The sequence below is a fragment of the Gallinula chloropus genome (genome assembly GCF_964237585.1).
Source record: "Gallinula chloropus genome assembly, chromosome: 1".
Taxonomy (NCBI): domain Eukaryota; kingdom Metazoa; phylum Chordata; class Aves; order Gruiformes; family Rallidae; genus Gallinula; species Gallinula chloropus.
Genome location: NC_140085.1, coordinates 42,571,152 through 42,593,242, shown reverse-complemented (window position 1 = coordinate 42,593,242; position 22,091 = coordinate 42,571,152). Strand labels below are relative to the sequence as shown.

Here is a 22,091-nt window from a genome sequence, read left to right as displayed (position 1 = left end):
TAACACAGTTAATGCAGATAAGGGAAAGCCAGAAAAGCAAGATCTTGGCCCACCAGGGTTATTGAGATGGTCTAAGCCATGTTGCCTGTGAAATCAAGGGAAAACAACAGCTGCTAAAGTTACTGAGAGTCCCTGAGTGAACGATCTGCTTCTCTCCAGAAATCTCAGGTGCCTTCCTAAAGTGAATCGGTGCTCTCCAATGCCCGGGGAGTAGGGTACTCAGGGCCAGCCCATAGTCATTACTATAGCACACTGGGTACATATCATGTGCACCCATCCCAGTGCTGTGAGCTGGGAGCTGCCTCTGCCCAGAGCCCGCCTCCAGTGATACCCTCTTGCAGGGAGGGCCAGCCAGACCAAGCCAAGCTTTCTGCAGTCAGGCAGAATCAGCATGGTCAGCATCCCTCAGGCACTCAGCCTTTAGGCTTGGCTTGGGCTGAGGGGATTCTTATCACTGCCTACAAGTACCTGAAAGGAGGCTGTAGAGAGGTGGGCAATGGTCTCTTCAGCCAGGTGACAGGAGATTGGACAAGGGGAAATGGCACAAAGCAGCACCAGGGCAGATTCAGATTAGATGTCAGGAAAAAATTCTTCACCTAAAGAGTTGTCAGGACGTGGAACAGGGAGATGGTTGAATCACCATCCCTGGATGTGTTTAAAAGACAGGTAGATGAGGTACTTAGAGATATGGTTTAGCACAGGACAGGAACAGTTGGACTCGATGATCTTAAAGGTCTTTTCAAACCTAGTGATTCTGTGATTCTGATTCATGGCTCCCTCTCTTCCCTAAAGGGCTCCAACCATCAGTCCATCGAGCTGTACCTCTCCTGCCCAAGCTGTTGTGATGCAGAAATGCATGGAGGAATTGCTTTGGAGGGGCAGGGAAAGGAAACAAGAATAACACTAGAATGAAGTCTGTGCTCTGTGGAGTGTTCTGCAGAAGTTACTGCTACCAGTTTTTTAGCAAAATGTAATTGATTCCAGTGGTGTTACTGAGCCTGTTTTATACTGAAATCATGCAAAATAAGAGCAAAAAAGGAGCTTAAGTGAAAATCTGTTCTAGATGTCTGGGATGATTGCCTGATAACACAAACAAAACCTCCATAGCTATCAAGAATTGTATAAAAACAGCTTTTTTGAGAAGGTTTTCCAGAGAACAGTATTCACCCACAAGCTGAATTGCCTACCCAGTGTTTACTGTTGTCTGTCTCCTTTCACAACCTCCCACAACGGTTCACTGCAATTATTTAAAAAGACATTTCAACCCTGTGGTTAAAGGCAAGGAATCAGAAAAACCCAAGTCCAGTCCAGTCTGTACTGGTAGTCCTCAATGTTCTCAGAGATGGCACTGTATCTGCAGAATCTGCATCCACAGCACTGCATATGCCTCAGCATCTCCCCCACCTGCAGCACCCTAGGGAGCAGGCATTGCAAGGCATCTGTCAGGCTGAAATGTCCAATCATACACCCTACTAGGGTGGGTGGGATCTTGTTCACTGGTTACAATTTTATGGGTCATAATTTGACTCCCTAACACTTTTAGTCACGCAGTTATGAGTTTCTGCTTGGCTAGATCCTGGGCAGATCTCTATCTCCTGTATCTTTAATGTGTCATGCACGCCAATGGGATGACATAAGTAATTGTGTGAAGGGGGAGAACAGCTTGAACACACAAAGGAATGGAATTGCTCTGTCAGAGTGTTGAGGCTTATTTTTTTTATGTTTTTGTTCCTCATAATGGTACAATAATGACAATTTTCTTTGGCAGCATAATAGCAAAGTAACCCTTTAAATCAGAAGTCACCTGAATGTCTTAGGATGGTGAGATGTCCTTAGTAAGACTGTGCTAACCTGAAAACGGAGAAGACAGAAAAAGAGGGGAGGAGATACTAATTTATCCATTACTGAGATAGGAGGTGTTACAAACAACACTGTCTGGGATCAATAAATTCAGTGGTGATGAAGAATGATATCATTCCTGATTTAAGAACTTCTTAACTACAAGAGTGCTGCCCAAGAAAAGGGAGCGTAGGAAAAATGAAGGCTGAAAGCTGCCTAAAAAATTGTTTCTCTTCAGGGGCTAATTATTGTAGCAATCTAATATTTCCTCTGGCTAGTGATTATAAACAAAATAAGTTCATTGGTGTCATCTCAGTCATTATTGGCTTAAGACGTTGAATCACTGAATCAGCATTCACATGGATTGCCTTAAAGCACTGGTGGCAAGTTATCCATCAGCAATCTGTGTAACACGCCATTTCACATGTACAATGTATCATAATAATGACAAATGTAGCTGCTGCAAGGAAATACCCCCTTTTTTCAGTCTCTGCCTGATACTTCTGGAGATGTTTCCTCCAGGATATCTGGTATCTGATATCTTGCATCACATGTTAAACAGGAAACTTAGATATACAGAGAAGGCGAAGCACAACTTACATAAAGTTAGGGCTGACATGAAGACTATATGCTTTTCTCCAGGCAGTTGGACCCAAGATGGGGTTGCGCCTCAAAGTTTGGGCTCTGTGACATGGTACCTCCAAAATACTGGAGAGTAAGATGATGATGGTCCTAGTCAGGCACAGCCTGCTGGAGATACAGGATGAAACTGTAAAGCAAACTTCATTCCATGCTTAGAGAAAGAGATGCCCAAGTAGAAGCACAGCCAAAGTTGTTCTTTCAGTTTCTTCCCACCTTATGACCTAGTTGTGCCCATTTTCTCTCTATGGCCTGTTCAGAGTCCAGCAGATGTCTGATGGTGAACAGTGATTGTGAGAACCCGTGATTGCCAGATGATACTGCAGACTATGTATGAAGTCAACCATGCAGGTGAAAGATGCATGTTTGATTTCTAGGGAAAACCTAGAGTGCTAATTAATTCCCCAAAAAAAGGCTAGATCTGTGCTGTTGACCTTTTGAGACCTTTCCTTAAAGCAGCAGACACTGGCCACTGCCTGAAATACCAGCCTAACAGCCAGCTACATCTGTGACGCTGAGATCCAAAAGTGGTTCAGCACAGAACAGCACAGCCCTAGCAAAGGTCCATCATAATGGTTAATTGTTCCTCTGAATCATCTATAAAGCAACGCCTTAAATCATCACAAAGGTTTTCTTGTAATTAGGAAAACGTGGCAAACATTGTCTCCCCAGTGGCAGAGATGTTGACAAAGCCAGAATATGCTGATTTAACAAAATATTTTGTTCTGAGACACAGATAGAAATTTAACCCTCCGCTTACAAATTAGCTCAATGTATTTATTATTGACACCTCTAACTTTATACTAACTTTATACCATCATAAACACACTGTTTAGCAGCATTAAATTGCATTGTTAGATTAAGGAGTTTGTTCAATTTATACTTACAGTGAATGGTGATTCTACATCCCTTGATCTTTAAATACTTTAGAACCCCTTCAAACAGTTTTTAGGTTTTCCCAAGCTGCAGTTTGACCATAAATATTTAAGAAAATATCTATCAATTTCAGCAGTTTTATGCAAGTGAATTTGGACACTAACATTGCCTGGCACATACAAAGGAAGAGAATTCTGCCATATGTTTCTATCAGGACAGGTACTCCATCAGTGTTAATTTGGAATCGCTCCCCTGAAGTTAACTGAACCATGTTGACATACAGCAATTGAAGACACAAGCCCTCCCCTCTTTTCCCACAGCAGTCTCTGTGCCACCTCTCTACATGTTTTGTGGCTTTCATCTGAAATGCCTCCAATTTAACCGTGTACTCAGTTTGCTACACGTTTGATCCTCAAGGTTACCTGAACACTGTGCTACCTTCCTTGGCAAGCAGGTTGCAAGACACAACCCCCAAAATAATTTAGGCTTTATTTAGTAGAATAATACCAGTGCAAATTTACTTCCAGTACTTTGTGTGGTTCTAGTATATTTCTAGTGTTCTGTGTGTTTTCACCCATAAATCACTTCTACAATTTCTGGACATAAAGCCCCTGTTTATTTAAAACCAGGTCTTGGGTTTTCTTTGTGCAGCCGTCACTATTCACTTGCAAGTGCTTTAAACACAGTATTTATTTGAACTCCTTTCACAGAGAAAGCAAAAGTTGCCTTAAACAGCACCCACTACCACTCTTATGTGCCCAGCTGCTAATTCCTGCCTCTACACCTACACCTTCCCTTGTGTCAAGACAGAGAGATTGGGACCCTTATCAAAAAACTAGTCCGTTAAAATAAAAACCAACCCCAAAACAAAACAAAACAAATCTTCTCCCATCTGGTTCATGAGTAGCTGCGGGCAGGGAGAAGGATGCTTAAGTTGGCATTGCTCCTGGAAAAAATTACTGTCATACTATGCTCTCACCAGTGTTTCTAAAGAAAATTTGAAGTATAAGCTTGAGTTAGTTAGGATCTAATAATGATTGAGCTTTTTGCTTGTCCCAGCCACTCCCTCCCTCAAAACAGAGTTAGTACTCTGGACTGCTCAATAGCTAAAATCTCTAACACAGCAGTTATGCCAATATAAATTTAAAATTTTAATATCTTTTAATCAAAGAGCCCTCTTTGAATTAAAACATTTCCTTTTGAAGAAAGCATATGCTTTTCTTTACATTTTTTTCCATAATCAGAAAGCTTTAAAAATAATGGGGTGGGGGGAGAAAGGACCCAAACATTTTTTAAAATTTGTGGCATTTCTGGTTTTTTGGGAAAAATTCAAAAGCACTGAAAAAAGTTCTTACCAGCTCTAGATCTGAGAAGACCAAAGAATGCAATGCATGATTGCTCCTATAATGGATATTCTTTTGTTCTCTGAAAGGGAAGGTAACTTTACAGATAAGATACAATCTGGTCGTGATACAATTAAGATGTATATTCAGTTGAGGAGATGCACTTTCCGTATGTTTCCAAGCAAGACACTCAACCCCAGAACTGCCAAGAAGGTTAGCTGCTGCTACAAGAAGCACTGTGAAACCTGAGAGCCTGCACATCATGCATCTTTAGTGTCCTCAGGACAGAAGAAATGGGTGGATTGTAATAAGGGGTCACACTCAATCTACTGCAGCTATTGGGAAATACAGAAGAGGCCAGTGTGCTTCAAGCCTGTCCTATAGGATCATAGAATCTTAGAATTATCTTAGTTGGAAAGGATCCTTTAGATCATAAAGTCCAACCATCACCCTAACCTGCCATCCACTACTGAACCATGTCCCTCAGCACCACATCTAACCATCTTCTGAACATCTGCAGGGCTGGTGACTTCACGCAGAGAGTGCTCTGGGCAGCCTGTTCCAATGCCTAACAACCCTCTCTGTGAAGAAGTTTTTTTAAATATCCAACCTAAACCTCCCCTAGCACAACTTGACACCATTTCCTCTTGTCTGATCATTTGTCACTAGAGAGAAAATGTCAGCCCCTGCCTCTCTACAGCCTCCTTTCAGGTAGGTGCAGAGAGCAATTACGTCTCCCCTCAGCCTCCTCTTCTCCAGACTAAACAACCCCAGTTTTCTCAACCACTCTTCATGACATGTATTCTCCAGTCCCCTCAGAATCACAGAATTGCAGGGGTTGGAAGGGACCTCCAGAGATTGGCAAGTTCAACCCCCCTGCCAAAGTAGGTTCCTTAGAGCAGGTCACACAGGTAGGCATCCAGATGGGTCTTGAATATCTCCAGAGAAGGAGACTCCACAACCCCCCTTGGCAGCCTGTCCCAGTCCTCTGTCACCCTCATTGGGTAAAAGTTCTTCCACATATCGGTGCAGAACTTCCTACGTTTACCAGCCTCATCACCCTTGTCTGGACAAGCTCCACCACCTCAACATCTTTTCTCTAGCAAGGGGCCCAAAACTGAACACAGTACTCAAGATGGGGCCTCACCAGTGCTGAATACAGAGGAACAATTATTCCCTAGTCCTACTCACAACACTATTCCTACTACAGGACAGGATGCCACTGGCCTTCTTGGCCACCTGGACAAGTTCTTTGTTTCTTTCTAAGCCTTTGCCTTTTTATTATTTATATTTTATGGACATTATTTAATATTTACAAGGTTCTCTGAAATCTTTGCATGACAGCACTAGGCAAAGGATAATTCATTTTTCTACAATTTACAGTTTTTACATATACTATCTGGTGTGAAAAGCATTGTAATTGTAATAGCACACAGTTTAGAATGAAGTAAAAACATTTCATGTCCTTGGGAACTGTATAGATAGAGCTAAAAAAGGAAAGTGTTCTCATACCTTTCATAAAAACAACAACAAAATTAACTTTTATTTTTTTAAAGGCTTCTTCCTTTCTGAACGATTTTCTCATCTCCATATCTCAAAGAGTACAGTATAGTTAAATGTAGCTATTATATTAGGCCTAGGCCTTAATTGCTTTTTCATCAACAGAAGTTGAGCAGACAGGAAGAGAAATCAACGCCTTGTTGTGGGCATCTTGTTGCCAGCTGCACTGCAGCCATTTGATGTTGCACAGTCAGCAATGCGATACCAGTGTCTCATTATTGACTCCACAGGAATCCTTAAGCTATCTGGGCTCTTGCAAACACATATGATAAAAGGGTTTATTATTATTATATTAGAGATAATAGTACTTAAAAATAAGGTGTTCTATAAAAATCAGGGAAGTTATTCAAGCGGTCCTCTCAGACCTGAGAAAGCCAGAGCCTCAGGCAACAGCATTGAGGTCATTCTGGGAAGTATTTTTTCATGTTTTGTGCGAACACCCAGACAAACACATACACTGGGTGGCTATAAAACACAGTGTTAGCTATCCATTACTCACAATGCAAATGCAAAACCAAATAAACAACTGTATTACTAAAATAAAAATATAAATAATACACCACACCCCCCCAAGACCCCCTGTGGCAGCAAGACACTGTAGGTACAAAAGTTACCAGTGTGAAACAAGGTTCCCTAAGCACACCACCAGTTACTTCTCGCAACTGCAGCTAAACAAAGATTAACAATAAAGAGGTAGCAACACATTTTAAGCAAAGCATAGATAAATCTGTTTGCATTTTCAAGACAATGGGCCCTGCAAGACCGAACAAAATATTTTGTTCTTTATGACAGTGTGTACGTAGTCTGGGATCCTTCACTTGAGGGTAACGCTGATACTGCTGTCTTAAGAGCTCACTGGTTTTTGCTGCTTGCTTTGTATTCTGCCTATCTTGTTATCACAGCTTCACAGGTGATAGTGAAATGGCACCGCTTCTCTCAAGGACACTTACTTTGAGTATTATCGATAATTACACAAAATTAAGTTGAAGCACAAACCAATAACCTCTCTACCTGCAGTTCAAGGAATACTGTCAGAATACAGAACACATAATGAAGGGCAACCAAAGGTCCTGAAGGTGCTATGGTGACGCCACGGTTTATCCCCTACTAATTTGGTTTTAATGAGGATATTGTAGCTGCTATCAAAAAGTAGAGAGGAAAATATTTTTTCCCTTTTAGGGGCTGCAAGGCTTGGAACCATACACTTTTTAATTCAATATCCTTGAAATTAATCCAGGATTATTCAACTGCATGAGAATTGTCAGAAGACTGGAAACAACATCCCACACTCTGTCTTTTTATTGTAACCTTCCTCATAGTATCATTTTGCAGTGAAACCTGAATATCCTAATGGGATTAAACATAAAAGAAAGTCAGGAAAAAAATTCACTGGATTTGAATCTTAGCTGAAGCCTTCTGTGAGAAAGACCACACTACTATCCATGACCTTTCTCTCCCCATGCATGATCCCAGTCGTGCCTAGTCAACTGTCCAAAGGAGACTCCATCAGTTCACACTGCATTTATCCTTTTGCTACTAAAACAGGTGTCTTGTTACTAAGAGAACAAGCTTTCATGCCACTGATCAGGGTGTATTAACCCACCCTGCAAGAGTGCATAATGTTCTCTGGTATGAAAAGCAGAATGTAAATACGCTATTTAAGACCTGAGCTTTGTATTGATAGAAACCATCACTCTAAGCAAAAGTTAATAAATTATCTTCCAGCAAATAAGGAAAAGGGGGAAAAAATGCAGGCTTTGGAGTGGTTTAGAATGCCATTTCTATCTCTAGCTCCAGCCTTTGTTTGTTTTTGAAATGTACTCTCTGATAAGTTTGCCCTTAACATATTTAAAAAAATGTTGTTTTAGAATCTCCTACTGTATCTTCCCAGCCCTCATTAGATACCACAAGAATGCTTTTCATCTCATTTTCACTCTAAACTCCTGAAGTCCTCCCTAGGTCTGAACAATTATATTAATTAGAGAGCAGTTATTCACAGATGAGCAGAAAACCGAGCTCAATCAAAAGAAACTTCTAAAACACATCTCATTTTTATCATCCTAGATCTCTGCCTTCACAGTGCTTCAAAGACTCATACTCAGTCTCATAAATGCTATGATAAAACATTAACAACAGTGTAAATTCTAGTGTGGGAGGACATGTATGAGGCTGAATTCCTCTTCCTATATCCAGATACATGCCTTAAATTGGGTGACAAGGAGTTTCCTCACATCTTCCCAGACAGTGTGTTTTCACAGAATCACAGAATGGTTTTGGGTTGGAAGAGACCTTAATGATCAAGTTCCAACCCCCCCTGTCATGGGCACGGTCATCCTCCACTAGACCAGCTTGCTCAAAGCCCCATCCAACCTGGACTTGAACACTTCCAGGGAGGGGGCAGCCACAGCTGCTCTGGGTAACCTGTTCCAGTGTCTCACCACCCTCATAGTAACGAATTTCTTCCTAATATCTGATAAAAAGCTACCCTCTTTCAGCTTAAGGCCACTACCCTTGTTGTATCTCTACACCCCTTCATAAAGTGTCCCTCTCCAGCTTTCCTGTAGGCCTTCTTCAGTTACTGGAAGGCTGCTATAAGGTCTCCCCGGAGCCTTCTCTTCTCCAGGCTTAACAAGGCCAAACTCTCTCAGCCTGTCTTCATAGAAGAGGTGCTCCAGCCCTCTGATCATCTTTTTGGTCTTCCTCTGGACTTGCTCCAACAGCTCCATATCTTACTTTTAGTGGGGACCCCAGACCTGGATTCAGCACTCCAGGTGGGGCCTCACCAGATGGGGCAGAATGACCTCCCTTGGGCTGCTGGTCAGGCTGGTTTTGATGCAGCTGGGTATACGCCTGGCTTTCCTAGTTGTTTAACACCTGTTCAACCTATTGCTGCTCTCCTCATCATATTAATTCACACCTAACGTGTCAGAATAATTGCTGTATATCTGAATTAAATCTTAGGTATTATATGTTTTTATACCTGTCTGTATTACTGTAGTGACTACCAGATCTAGTGCTGAGCCAGTACAAAGAGCAAGAAAATGATCCTTGACCTTTTGAGCTTGTAAGATATGTGTAAGAAACAGCAAATAGGTAGGGTGCCAGGCAGCACCAGAATCAGCTATTCAGATCAGCAGTCAGTAGGCTATCACTACTACATGTATTTTTTCTGAGACTTCTGATTTGCAGATTGATAATTATGGTCAACATGCAATTTACTATCAACGTTTATAATCTCTTTGGCTCCTGTTGTAAGCCCCTGTGCTTATTTCTCCACAAAAATACCAACCAACCAACCAACCAACCAACCAACCAACCAACCAGCCAACCAACCAATCCCCTCGTCATTTATCCCATCATGTAAAATGCTCTGTCTTCTCCTATCCTGGGCTCCCAAACTCTTCTGCAATATACAGAAAGGAACCAGAGAAGGGAAGTAAGCTTCATGGAAAGTATATATAAAAATCTTCATAAGGAAGATAAATAAAATAGGATTATACATTTGACATGGATACAGATGACACTTTCAAGTCTATGTTTTTGAAAATCCTGCTTCTGGGTTGCAAAATTAATTACAATGAAATATATACCTCCTGGAGGCTGTAATATTTAGAAGGAATCCACCAAACCTTTTAACCTGTCTAAAACCTCACAGAAAAAAGCACTGCCCTTGCTTATGATTTATCATGTTGCTTCCCTCTTTAAACTGACTGGCCTATCTTTGCCCACCACATCAAATACCAACTTTTCATCCTCAAACTCCAGAATACAAACAGCTCTGCTCCAGCCTGCATCTCAGGTTTGCTATCTTAGGAAAAATATCATAGTTTCACTAACTGAAATCTTCACTGTTCCTTTTTTTCATTATCTTACTTCCAACTTAGTGTCTTAGAGCCAGAGGCCTCTTTTTTCCCCCAAACCCCATCCTAAGCCCTATGGGACAGACTGTAACCCTTTTTTCCACCCTTTTTTTCATTCAAGAGACCTACTGCTTCCTAAGGATTGTTATTTGTTGGGAGTAATTTATTAGCATCCCCAGAATTACGTTCAGACAAATGTGACCTAAGCGGCAACAATCCCTTCCTTTGGAAACATCAGTGAGTTTTTTCCATGGAGTTTGCTGAAGAGTGACAAACACACCATCATCATAAATATCTTTCCTGGTAAAAGAATGCCCATGGTTCCAACGTCATAGATAGATAGTTTTCAAAACTGCAGTCTGCTTCACTGCATGGTACTGAGGGACTGTCCTCTCACAAGCAAACAGCTCTCTGATGGGTATGGTTTGTCTGATGAAACTAAGGATGGTTTAACCTGGACTTCTCAAATGCATGGTAACTGAAATGGATCTTACTTTTCGTGGCCAAAAAGTTCTGTAAACAGTGTATTTCATACAATTACAGCATTTAGGACTCATCTAATCTCACCAAAACTGACTCTACCACAGCTTTGGCCCATGTACCCTAATTTATACCAGTGTATGAACAGAAAACAGTTCAATTCACTATTAATTTGCAGAGCAAAAGAAAATAGAAACAATACCTGCACAAACCCACACATCATATAGTCATCAAACAAAGGGAGACTAGGGCGGTCCTCTCTATAAATTGTGATTTTGTAGCTGCTTACAACTTGAGGTCTGGGCTGTGAATCATCTGTTACAAGAACAACGATTTTGTTCAATCCAAGGCCAAGTGGGTAGTTAGCAATGCTGCAAGGCAAAACAGGAAAGAAGTGGAATAAATACAAAAGGAACAGATTTACACTGCTTTGTCTACAGCAGCCAAATTTTACTTGCTCCTTGAGGCTTCTATTTCTAACATTTTCTTTCTCCTACACAATACATATGATTTTAAATAAAAACTGGTGTAAAATAACATTTGTAAAAACAATTTACAGTTCTTTCAGGAAGACAAAATACCAGTGGAGAAACAGTGAAAAGAGCTTCGGTGGCACTGGCAACAATTCTGACATGAATCCTGTGAATGAAGTCACTAGGGACAATAATTCTTGGCAGGTCCAAGCTCATGGTGAAGTTGATAGGGAGACAAACAAGAGGAGAGGTGCCAGTTAGCTGTTGAAATTGTGCACTAGCCAAATGTGATGGAGTCCCAGACAAACTGCTCAGAATGATAGACAAGAGCAAAGCTGGACTGTGCTCTTCTTCCCTTGGCAGGGAAATGAGAAATACTGAAAGACAGAACCTGCACATGCAGGGCTTTTACTTTTCAGTGTGAAGAACATAGTGCTAGCCTGTTCTCCTTTTACAAAGAACAAGTCTCTTTAGCCTTTCACATGTGCCTGTGTTGACTGCCAAGGAGATTAACATGAAAACACTAAAAAGTTGGGTAGATTAATTTTGGGCGAACTTCTTTTGAAATGATAAATCAAGACTGATTTCTTACTGAAAATATAGCAAACATATTGGGCATTAGATCAGTAACAACTCTACAGACTGTCTGGTTATTAGCAGACATTCCACATCAAAGTATCTGCTTCACAGTCAGTCAAAAGACTGCATGTTGCATAGGCACATCATGCCATGGAGCAAAGTGAGTTCCGTAAGAGTTATGGATGCTTCCTCCCAAGCGGAAGGAAGAGACCTCCCTTTTAAATGTCTAGCTGTCAGCAAGGACATCTTTTATCCTGTTACTGATGGCTGCTAATTAAATAGGTCAGTTCTTGGTTCTGAGGTACCTGACCCAGATAAATAAACAGGTTTTGTCCCTCCCAACATCCCAAACCAGGTCATGCCCAAAATGCCTGTTGGGAACATTCCCTGGTACGTGATGCTGTCTGTGAGAGAGCTGGTTGGGAAAATCAAAACTGTACCAGGGATCACAGTAGCAATTAAACATCATGGACATTTTGGGGTCAGTGCTCAGACCTGATGTTTACTGACGACTTTGCCCTCTCTCCTCCAGCCTTACGCTTCTCTAAAAGATCAGATAAGCTGGAATTCTTGCTGATGACAATCCCTTACAATAGAATTCTGATGAAAATGGATCACTCTGAATGAGTAAATTTGAACTTATTTCTTCCCTTGGTCCCAGGTGCCCTACTCTGACCCACGCCAACGGACTGCTGGTTGAGAGACCAAGCCCAGTGGGTCAGTAGCTTCAGCCATGGTGCAGAATAAACAGCCAGATGCAAAAGCTCCAATTCATTGCGGCCCTACTGTGTGCAGTGTAATGATGGCCTGTTCCCACCCAGCTTTGATGTTGTGAGTGACTTGAGGAGCTGGGGAAGATGCTAACAACTGTGCCCTCCATATAGCTAGAGTTAATTTACTATTTGCTAACATACTACCCTTGACTTCAGGACATTGACATATAAATTCAAATTTCTAAGTGTTGAACTTCCCCAACTTTCCTGTGACTAATCTAGAGGCATTTTCTGCTTTTGGAAATATGAACCAATTCGGCAATATTCTCACATATTTTCAAATTTAAGGACACTTTTAGTTTTTACACTGATATTTAGTTGCTCATACCTTGGTCCTTTCTTCTCATCAAGGTGTACTTGGCATTGACAGTTAGAGGGCTCTGCTCCTATCTTCACTGTCACAATGTCAAATGGGACTTCTGCATAGTATTCCTTGATCTTTGGGTTAAACTGAGGATTCAAGTCCAGCTGTGGACGGGTGAAGATCTGCCTGATATGAGATAGGGTATCTTTATCTGTTCCAAGAAGGCATCAAAGAAAAAAATGTGAAATGTGTGAACATTTTCAAGTAACATGCAACTTCTGGCAGATTGATAATATGTACAGTGGCAAGATTCTTAATGTCTGGTCACTCTGAGACTGACAGTACTGTGGCAAGGTCTTAATGGAGTTTTCATAGATACTTGAGAGAAATTTTCAGGCCCTGGAGGGATTTTAATCATTCAGTGCCCAGTGACTCCAGTCAGAGTCACAGAACTCAAAGTCTGAGTAAGCCTTTGAAAATGCAAGGATTAGGTCTGGGAGATCCTGTCTCCAGTTGGTTAACTGGCACTTAAAGAAGAGTTAGGGCAAAATTCATAACCTACTTAGGTACCAGCCTGTGTACAGGGTTTATGTACATGTGTAATTGCCATTAAAAAATCAAAATAAATTAGACATTCTCTTACTGTTCATAAGAACAAGTCACATGGAGATATCTAGACTTGTGGGGTCATTTGCAGTACAGCTGGAAGAATGATTTATTAAAATTCCTAAATCAACAAATTCCAGCTCCTTCCCTGTGTATGAAATCTCCACAATCAAATCCTATTTGCTCAAACGTATCCTTTATTTTGTAGTGTTTGCCAAATGACTCATAAGAGTAATTATTTGCTGGCAACCCACTTACGACAAATATTTTAATCCAACCTATTTGATTCAGATTTACAGTATAATTACACATGCAAAATTTGCTCTCCATATAGTATGTGTTTAAAACTGAGCACTTTAGAAAGTACACCAGCCATTAAACTCTTCTACTGTAATATACCAAAAATCTTGTGGCTTGAAAGTGTCATAAAGGATGCAAACATTTCTATGTGGGCCTTTTCCACTTCAAGTTATCTGCCTTGAGAAACAAAACATGACAATTTCAGCACTCTCTTGCATGGATAAAAAGTAAAGGAAGTTATTCCTGTGGGAGAGCAGAATTCGGACTGGATTTGTAGGGGAATAGAGGCTATAAGTTGACATACGAAAGGTATGTAAAAAATCTTTCAGATGATTATAGAAGTTGTCCAGATCATTTACAGGTTATCATCTCACTGCTTGCTTAAAAATGAAGAGGCATTTTCAAAATAAAATCGGATTAAATTGGAATGGTGATGCCAGTCAGCCAGTCCAGGAGCATTTCTGGTCTCTAAATGATGAAGAGTTTTTGTAGGCACTCTAAGACCAGTAACAAGGGAAATGAATCTCAGTGGGTCGAAAAGCCTCTCTGTCACAAAGAAATTGTTCCATGTTTATAAAGTGACCTCTCAGATAATGTGTCAGTGAAGAAAGCAGCAGAAAGCATCACTCCCACCAAAGACAAATATACTTTAAATATGCTATAAATATTCCTACAAGCAGATATTTGAGAAAGACTCTTCATCTCTTAAGCAGCTCTTTAAAATGCCACCACTGATCTGAAGCCTGGCTCTATACAAGGTTAATAAAACTCCATACAAGTTTAAAGGTTATTCCACAAGAACAAATGTATGCTGAAGTTCTTGGAAATAAGGAGCAAAAGTCTATTAGAGTGCAGCAAGGGATCAATGAGTGCTTCAATACTGACATTAATATGCACACATAGCAAGGTTTAACTTTGTACTTGAGGACTATTTAACATAATAGTCCAATTATTAAGTTATGCATAAACATTCTTGCTACTTAAAAGTCCTTTTTATTTTTCAATTTAATATAATAGCCCACAGGCACCCCATTCACTGGAAGGTTATGTAGTAAATCCCAATAAATTTGTTCAAGAAATCTCTCTTCTTCCCCCTTAATGTCCTAGAAAAAACTTGACTTACCATAACTGCATTGTCTTTCTTTAATTCTACTGGAATAATGCAATGCTGAAAGATAAACAGAAACAACTAATGAATTTCTCCACTAAACCCAATACACAGTCACATAGGGGAAGGAATCCCCATTGTGTTAATTATTAAAAAAAACCCCATAGTGTACTTTTATTCTTTTCAGTGTGAAGTCTCTGCTTTAGGATAATGAACAGCGTTCATTGGTTCAGTAGAACAATTAATACAGATATGTAATAATCCAAGAGCTTCCAAATGGATTGTTAAACAATGTAATCTAATCTAAATCATACATGTTATCGGAAGTAGTGCAAACAGGAAAGACATACCATATATAAAAGGTCTTACTCCGATTCCTTACCTTCATGATGCTTCCTGAAGTCAGAAGGAACGTTCTGCCTCAGACTCACATTTTCTTCAGAAGAATTCCTGTCAATTTGATAGCAGACATTTTTACATGAATGGAAGGAACAGAATCCATGGAACATTTTTTCAAATATTTCTATAAAGCACAGCACATGGTATTTTAATATTCTCCACAGGCAAATGATCCTTGTGGATTCATGTTCCCAGCATTATCAGTGTTGCCCAAATTAACACACATTCCATAACAAATAGTAACAGTGGCATCTAACATGAAAAAAAAAACAAAGCAGAAATATACTTCAAAACTGTTGAATTGCTGGGAAATGGAAGAGTGGATATAGCCAACAATAAAATAACCCAAACTGTATCTCTGAAATGTTTGTGTGCTGCTTTTATATATATATTTGAAGTTAAAGCTAGACTTTGTTATAAAAGATTTAAACATAAATTAGGCCTGTGTCACAGTGACTATTTGTGTTGAGATTAGTGTGAATTTATATAAAGGAACATCCATGTGTTTCAATTCAAAACAAACCAGATGATCAACATACAGAATATGTATATAAATCCTCAATGCAAAAAGAGGAGTCAGTTGCAGTAATTCATTAGCACAGTAGCAGTGCCCATACTACCAACTCCACAGATTTTTTCTTTTATATAGCATTTAAATAAAAAAGGCAGTGGTTTTCTCTCCCACCCATGCACTGGATTTCTGGCTGATAAGACCTTTTCAGAGGTCCATTAGCATGCCATGAAGCTTGCCATGAAGCTTCCACATGGTTCCCTCCCAGTGTTTTCCATCAAAGTCCTCATAAAGCAGCCTCTTCCCAGATACTGCTGCCCATTCTGTTTGGATTTTGAAAGACACAAAATCACCGTCTGTGCCTAGGTAGGTGGCAATATTGTTCTGGGCAATCAGTCATCACTAATGCTTCAGCAGAAGCTGCTGAAAGCAATAGCGAAGTCAATCATGGTAAAAAGCAAATTGTCCAATAATAAAACAGAATTCAGCTTTATCTCACTGAGATAAGGAAAGAAGCAGGTGGCAGATCTGTGTGCATCTGTGTGTGCATGGATATGCAGTTTTGAGCTTGCACAGCCCTAATTTCATGCACATTCATGACCTCCTTTAAAGGAGGTACTTAAACTGTTAGAGAGTTTGTTTTCCAAGTTACAAGTAATTTTCAACCCCTCCTTCTGCCTGTCAGCGAGGTAATGGCTAACGCCTGTCAAATACAATTTTTCCCTTTGCTATTTCTTTTTGCTTGGGCCAGTCACACACCCTGTTGTAAGGTGGAAACAAGATGTCTTAACTCTATGAAATGCCAGGTGTTTGTTTAGTTAGAGGACACCTCAGGATTGTGGCAGGCACCACCAGTGCAAAGGCCCAGCTCCCTGAGACTGCATGATCTGCACGTCAGTTCTGTAAAGAGATGGCAATTATCATCATAAAAAATTAAGAGATGTATAAGTCCAACTAATTACAGCAGAGTATCAAGTTTTAATATTTTAAAATTACATTACAGAGAGACACTCAGATTATTGTATTAATCTCTGCTGAAGACTGGACTTGTATATCATCAGCACCATTGAGTTTTCCTTTGTCCAAGCTGCTTGCAGCCAGCAAGACTGAGGAACGATGTAGCGGTGAAGCTCTTCCTCAGGCAGATAGCACCTGAGATCCTGGGCTCTGCAGAGCACTTTCCTTCACACGCTCAAGGAGGGACCTTCGTCTGTATGAGTGGCCCCTTATTTATTTAATATCTCTGAGGAGCTATTAAGTGCAGATGTGCTCATTGCCTGCACACTTTGCAATTAGCTCTAATGGAACTAATGATTAAATGTTAGGTACCCTAGGTGAAGGCATGCTTCTGAATGTACCTTTTGAGAGATCCCCACTGTGTATATTACAAACTATTGACAGCGAGCCTGTCCTTGAGGAATCTCTCTAATTCAGCAAATGAACAAGCGAAAGGATTGACAGCAGCAAGAATAAATGTAGCTCTGATGGTCTAAGAAATGAGAGACATAAGCAAGGAAGGTTGTATAGAAATAGATAATATCTTTTGTAAGAATAAAATATAAAAGGAAAATATCTGGTGTCTTTTGGGGCCTTGATGGATTTGCTAGTTGTAGATGGTGCAATTTTTAATGGGTCATAAAGTCAACACTGAGACTATATTTCAGTATTTAGTAGAGCTGTGATTTTTATTACTTAGATGATGTTTTGTAGGTCTTTCTTGAAAATGAGGAGCCACAGTGGTAATTTTCTGAAACATGATTCCTACCAATTTTTTTCTGTTTGATTAATTGGCAGTGTGAGCTCTCTGTAGTATTTGCTTGGCTTTAGTCACAAAATTTTCATGAAGGAATTAGGGTCATTGAACAAAGTAACTTATGCTGATCTTCAAAAGAGAGATCCAGTATTGAACACTCAAGAGTGGGATTGGTTTCCTGGCACTTAATCACAATTGTCCCTTCCTTTCCTTCCTTCCTTTCCTTCCTTCCTTCCTTCCTTCCTTCCTTCCTTCCTTCCTTCCTTCCTTCCTTCCTTCCTTCCTTCCTTCCTTCCTTCCTTCCTTCCTTCCTTCCTTCCTTCCTTCCTTCCTTCCTTCCTTCCTTCCTTCCTTCCTTCCTTCCTTCCTTCCTTCCTTCCTTCCTTCCTTCCTTCCTTCCTTCCTTCCTTCCTTCCTTCCTTCCTTCCTTCCTTCCTTCCTTCCTTCCTTCCTTCCTTCCTTCCTTCCTTCCTTCCTTCCTTCCTTCCTTCCTTCCTTCCTTCCTTCCTTCCTTCCTTCCTTCCTTCCTTCCTTCCTTCCTTCCTTCCTTCCTTCCTTCCTTCCTTCCTTCCTTCCTTCCTTCCTTCCTTCCTTCCTTCCTTCCTTCCTTCCTTCCTTCCTTCCTTCCTTCCTTCCTTCCTTCCTTCCTTCCTTCCTTCCTTCCCATTGCAAATCCATGATTGTTGTCTTCTGCTTCATAGTTCAAATGATGCTTGTTTCTCAATCTGCCCAGGTGATGAGCATGACCAAGTTAAACTTCCAAGAAATTACTTTCAATCCCAATTCAGTTCGAGGGCTGCTGCTTCTACTTTGACCTAACAGAGGACTGTATAGGGCAAACAAGTAACACTGTTCCAAATACATCTGTTGATTTCATAAAAGCATCTGCAACCTTATTGAGCTGCATTTGTCTTACGCAAATAGAAAAGGGTTAGCCTTTCTCACTAATCTGATTCTCCCATGCTACTCTGCTGTCTGACACAGCCAAACTAACTTGCCACCGTACTTCATAGTCCGTATTCTGACAGTAATGATGTATGTCTTGGTTTTATCACAAGTTGAAACTGCACAGCATTGAAAAACAATGCACAGACTATGCAGAGAATTTATTTCAGTGCACGTGTTAGGTAGTACCACTCCATCACCTGCAAAGAACTTTGTCATGTTATACCAATATACCTGAGATTGACATTCTCACCTAGGCTGTAACCATTTCATCATAGTTTGAGATGAGTTTCTAGAGTTCCTCTCACTTCCCCTGTGGAGGGAATTCAGAGAGTTCACTAATACCATTTAAGGTTTCAATACCAGTCATATAGATGAAATGAGTTAAGAAAAGTACATCAGGAATTGTCTTCAAATTCTGTCTCCATCCCATGGAGGGATTCATGATCAGTGAACAGTGTAACTGTATAAGAACTAAGTCAGAAGCCTTTTTTTTTTCCCACAAGTATTTATGCTTGTCTGGTTTGACAGTCAGCTATGCAAATCACTGAATTTTGTAACTGGAAATACCAATTTTGCATAGCCAGAGAAATAAGAACTGTTAAATCAGTTGAACTATCTGGCCTTAAGTGCAGAAATTAAAGTGTTCTGATATACAAACTCATCAAAGCTGGGAATCTCAAAAAAGATTAATCAAAGCTCAAAGAAAATGCATACCTGAATTATTTGGGGAGTGAGCTCTACTAAGCTCTTTCTTCCTTGCAATTAAGTATAATTACACGCATATCTGACACATGCATCACCGTCATATGCGTGTAGCTATAGGAGTGGAAGATTATGATTTAGCAATGTCAAAACACATGGGGTTTTATACAGGGAACGAACAGAATGGCGTTATTAGCTTAGCCACTGCAGAAAAATACAGTGCAAAGAAGCAGATTGGCCTATGCCCTAGAGAAAGGTCATGGTGCTTCTACTTATTTATACACATACAATAAAGTTCAGCTTGAAGGGGGGGGGGGGGGGGGGGGGGAAGAAAAAAAGAGGCCAAGGGGCTTGCTCAAAGTGCGTGAGTGGCACAGCTTAGATTAGAACAGAAAGCTGCTCAAGACTGGTATGCTTTGATATGCAAACCTAAATATTTTGGCAAAAGGGCAAAGGCTTACACATGAATGCAAGCAGCTGCATCTTTGAGTTACTTTTCATGGGGTGGCCCATAGGAACAACAATAATACTTAGCACATTCGTGGAACTGTCTATTTTGAAAACACTAATAAACAGTTACCTAGCACAGTGGTAAAGTATCAGCTCCACTTTATAGCTAAGCAAACAAAGATGCAGATGACGATTGACTTGCTGAAAGCCACACCCAGTTCAATGAGGAACAAAATTAAAGCTTAAGAAATTGTACAGATGCCTTATATAATCACTATGGTATCGTCTCCACAAAATGTACAAAACAATGTCATTTGCCCATCTTACGTGAGACTCGGGGGAATTGAGCACACACGTTTTCTAATCTGCCTTCCTTCCCAAACCCTTGCTAGCAAAATAATTTATGCTTTAGTCAGTAAAGAACTATGGCATACATATGTATGGAGTGTCATTAGCCAGGACAGAATGAGTACAGAACACACATTTTTAATAAATTTTATACAAAACATATAGTATACCACAACTTTTCTCCTTCCCTTCATTCATTCCTTACTCATTTTTCTTTTCTTCCTTTCTTCCTTCCTTTCTCTCTCCCTCCTTTCCTCCTTCTAAAAGTTAAAATATCTTGACAGAAGCTCAATGGATCCAACATTGTCATGACAATATTTTCCCAGCTTTTCAAAAACAGTTATAATGAGGATCTCAGAGTGTGATGCTCTTTGATCTCTCTCTTGTTGAACAGGAAATTCAGAGCCACTAAAAAGTATTCATCCCTTTTGGAAGAACCTTCATTTGAAATTTTGTATTTTCTTTGCAGTTTTGCTTCTAATTAGTGAATAAATTAAAAGATGGTCTTAACCCTGGTTGGCACTCTTAATTTTGAGTTTACAATTGCTCAGAAACAACCTATTTTATTCACCTCATATTTCTTAGAAAAAATTACCTCAATTAAATTTTTAACTTAGAATCCTCTATACTAATGGCCAAAATCATCCTATGTAGAAAGCTAGCTGCAACTCTAATGGCAGAATGGTTGACAGTGCACCATGACAGGGTGATGGATCTTCTTCACAATTGCATTACATCTACTAAAGGATTATGTTTTATGATGCTCACTGGTGCTACTGCAATTAATATTTAAGAAACTACTCCCAAAGGCTTCATAAAATATCATTCTTACCATTCAGAAAGGTTTGTATGTGCCTCTTTAGTCATCAACTGGAATTGTTCAAGTAAACTGGAAAGCAACCAATGCAGAGTCAGGACCGAACCAAGCCGCCTCATTGGGTCTACCATGTGATAAAGGTCACGCAGCAAAGTTTGAATCTTGGGTGCAGCTGAAGGGAAAAGCTGAGAAGACAGACATTGATTAGAGACTCCATGTTATGAACTTTGTACAATGCAAAGGAACAAGAAAGGATCAGAAGACAATGTATATATCATACAGGTGGATTTATATTAATGGTCTTTCACATGTGTAGAAAACAACTGTTTTCCCCAGCCTTGCAAATCAGGATTGCTAGTATTGACATGGAAGTCTAACTCCTTTGTCTCTGATTCGACTTCCAGACCTATGCAACTCAATGATGCCTCAGAAAGCCTCCTCAGTATTCAGTCTCCATACTCATCCAGGAGGTCTAGAAGAAGGCCTGATTATCACACACTTTCTGAACAACAGAACCAGTGGCAGATCTTTTATTTCCCCAATACTCATAATTTTCCTCATTAACTGTCATGCCTATTCACTGACTGTTATTCCTCCATCTCTGTTGCTTTCCAAAAATGAACTCACTTGAAGTGTGAAGATGATGACATATTACATATTCCACCTGGAGGGTTTTGCCACTTTTTCATCTATATGTATTCTCCGGTCATAATCTCAATGTTGTGCCATCTCCAGTTCTCCCATTCATACCCGCTTTGCTGAATTAGAATTCTGTTTTCTTATACACTGATTAGTTATTCACATAATTTTCCTCTTTTTCCTTTCATTCTATTTTTGATCTCTGTTTCTGCTTTAGCTTGCTGTGCTGGTTTTGGTTAGGAGTTGAATTTCTTCATAGTAGCTACTATAGGGCTACATTTTGCATTTGTGCTGGAAACAGAGTTGATAATCACAGATGTTTTCCATACTGCTGAGCAGTGCTTACAAGACAAGGACTTTTAGGCTGGACCACACTGCCCTGCCATCAGGTAGACTAGGGTTGCACAAAACGTTTGGAGACAAAATGATCAGGACAGCTGACCACAACTGACCAAAGAGATATCCCATACTATATGACATCATGCTTAGCTTATAAGGCTGGGGGAAGAGGAGGATGTTCAGAGTGACGGCATTTGTCTTCCCAAGTAACCATTACAAGTGATGGAGCCCTGCTTTCCTGAAGATGGCAGAATACCTGCCTGCCCACAGTAAGTGGGGAATTAATTCCTTCTCTTTCTTTGCCTGTGCATGTGGCTTTTGCTTTACACATTAAACTGCCTTTATCGCAACCCATGAGTTTTCTCACTTTTACTCTTCTGATTCTCTCCCCCATCCCACTGGGGGAAGTGAGTGAGCAGCTGCGTAGAGCTTAGTTGCCAGCTTG

The 22,091-nt window shown here is 40.2% G+C and overlaps 1 protein-coding gene across 1 annotated transcript in view; it reads right to left on the bottom strand.

Annotated features, from left to right (window-relative positions):
* Positions 1 to 22,091, bottom strand: part of CPED1 (cadherin like and PC-esterase domain containing 1) — a gene marked incomplete at both ends in the record, with an annotated part of 147,890 nt that overhangs the window by 61,418 nt on the left and 64,381 nt on the right. The window contains 7 exons of the mRNA XM_084280067.1: positions 10,800 to 10,968; positions 12,751 to 12,937; positions 14,756 to 14,800; positions 15,123 to 15,190; positions 18,602 to 18,661; positions 20,684 to 20,853; positions 21,903 to 21,906. Of these exons, the coding sequence (XP_084136193.1) occupies positions 10,800 to 10,968; positions 12,751 to 12,937; positions 14,756 to 14,800; positions 15,123 to 15,190; positions 18,602 to 18,661; positions 20,684 to 20,853; positions 21,903 to 21,906 (703 nt within the window). The remainder of the gene's footprint in view (positions 1 to 10,799; positions 10,969 to 12,750; positions 12,938 to 14,755; positions 14,801 to 15,122; positions 15,191 to 18,601; positions 18,662 to 20,683; positions 20,854 to 21,902; positions 21,907 to 22,091) is intronic.